This window comes from Teleopsis dalmanni, chromosome 2 (assembly GCF_002237135.1).
Source record: "Teleopsis dalmanni isolate 2A chromosome 2, ASM223713v2, whole genome shotgun sequence".
Classification (NCBI taxonomy): Eukaryota; Metazoa; Arthropoda; class Insecta; order Diptera; family Diopsidae; genus Teleopsis; species Teleopsis dalmanni.
Genome location: NC_051847.1, coordinates 219,983,008 through 219,985,326, shown reverse-complemented (window position 1 = coordinate 219,985,326; position 2,319 = coordinate 219,983,008). Strand labels below are relative to the sequence as shown.

General features: G+C 32.5%; 1 protein-coding gene across 1 annotated transcript in view; it reads left to right on the top strand.

Annotated features, from left to right (window-relative positions):
- LOC119676780 (putative polypeptide N-acetylgalactosaminyltransferase 13) overlaps window positions 1–309 on the top strand; it is an 8,982-nt gene extending 8,673 nt beyond the window's left edge. The window contains exon 7 of the mRNA XM_038088039.1: window positions 222–309. Coding sequence (XP_037943967.1) covers window positions 222–309 — 88 coding nt within the window. The remainder of the gene's footprint in view (window positions 1–221) is intronic.
- The last annotated feature ends 2,010 nt before the right edge of the window (window positions 310–2,319 follow it).

The following is a 2,319-nucleotide window of genomic DNA, read 5'->3' as shown; positions in this document are numbered from 1 at the left end:
ACACTTTGTATGAGTCCGATTTTAAGACAGTATAGTAGTTGGTAGACTATGATTAAAGAGACGTTCATTTCAGTACGTTAAAATAACTGTTTAAATTAGTTCGAACAGTGGTGGTCTGGGTATATAGTGTACTTGCGGCAAAGAATATTCCTCCTTTTAAAGAAAAAAAATTCTAGAAAAAGTATTTTGAATTAACAATTGACTAAAGAAAATATCTTTAGATTAGGTTGGAGTGGTAGCCTTGACGCACAAGGCATAAATAAATGGCCTGTTGTGACGGTACGAATAGAGACTTTGCTTATGCGCTAAACTAAGAACACCACGGAAGTAGGCATAGAGGTTTGCACGTATATAACATTATAAGGAACGAGTAGGACTCTCTCATTTAACTAAAACTGCAAGTATCATTTTCTTCACTTTTGCATAGGCTTTGCATAACCTAGTGACTTATTAGCACCAAAACTATAGTGTTGAGTAGATTCCGCTTTAGTTGAAATAAAACAGAGTAGAATGTTTAATAATATATCATGTTGTGTTGTCAGTACTGTACGAAGATATGAAGACAATGAACTGCTAAATTCGGATTTGGTTTATAACAATGACTTTAAGAGTATTTAAGATATCGAATTAATAGATTACCTCCACCACAGTTCTGATCTGTGGTCAAACTAAAGCAGCAGACGAAATCTAGCAACGCAAATGGAGCTATATAGCGCACATTTCAATAAGATTAAATAGCAATATTGCAATTGATAGGCATTGAAGTGGAGTCTGTACGGTTTAAGACGATCAAGTACGTCAGCTATATGTTGCAGAAGAAAAGTGAAATGCAAATAATTTATGGAACGTCATTGTCAACAATTCCAATAAAAAGTTCCTTTAAAATTATTAGCAAAGGCTGTAGGCTTCATAGAGCTGCTATATTGATCGGATATAGTATTGGTCAGGCCCAAGTGATACATTTCTGGTTAGAAAAGAATATGTGAAATGAAAAATAAATAGCGTGGCAACATTTTCTACCGCCCAAATAAAAGCCGTTGTAACGTTCAAGTACCAATTTTTGAAGACATATGCTTCGAATGCATGTAGAAGTATATATATTAATGAGGAGAAAATTAAAAAAAAAAGACTTTTAATGACGAATTACAGTTTATATTTGTTATTATATTATTTCACAAATTTGGGGATCGCCAGAGAGTAAATTTCAAAGTATATGGCACTTCATTTGAACACCTCATCTCCTCACTCATAACGTATCCTTTTCAATTACCAAGATATGTCTTCGGATTAAGGCCATGAAAAGATTGTGCCATATGCTTATGTTTAATACAATATATCTATCTTATGTATCTCCCTTATGTATCTGCTCTGTGGCCTTTGTTCCAAGTGTGTTCGCATCGCAATGTGCCAAATGTAGCTCAAAAATATTACTTTAACCTTTACGTGTTGTTGTTATTGTTGTGGTTAGATTTACTGTGCTTGTTCATAAATCAATTTAGCAAATTCATATTTTTTTAGTTGCATATTTTACCATCATCACTTTTTTGTTGTTATTACCATTTTTTGTTTGTTTGGTTTTAATATTGTTGCATTTTATGTGAAAGCAACTTTATTTTTCTTGTCAAAATATTTTCCTTTCTTTGGGTTTATAAAAATGCAAATGCATTTTCATCATGGAAAGGAGCACGGAGCTTGGAGCTTGGAGCTCGGAGTTCGGAACACGGAGCACAGAGCTAGCAACATGGAACGTGGAGTACAAAGGACGAACTAAAGAGTGTCAGCATCATAGTAAATCATAAAAAAAATTAAATCAATAAGAACGAAAAATTTCAACATTGAATCATCCGAAACGTATTCCATCCACTCCGCTAAGGACACGTTAAGAAAAATGGTGTTTTTTAAAATGTCAAGAGCAATGAGCGTATAAACTAATTTAAAGTGAAAAATTTTTCTAATCGAAATGACTTGCTTTATATTAAGAAAAATAGATGCGAAAATAAACAAAATAATGTGGGTGCAGAACTTTATTAGAATTGCATTCTAATAGACGAGCGAATGCTTGGTAAATATGTTGAGGAATTGTTTAAAAAGTGCATATTTGTGGGTGTTATAGAAGTACAGAGTGAAGAGTTTATAAAAAACCATTTTTTTAGTATTTAGATAAGAACTACTAAATGAATATAAAATCTATTTAAATAGACAACATTTTATTGAGATAGATATATATGCTAGGGATTGCTTGCACGTGAAGAAGTGGTTGCTTTGTGTACCTAATAACAGATAAGTTTAATGACACGCCAGTTTATTAAATAAATTTTG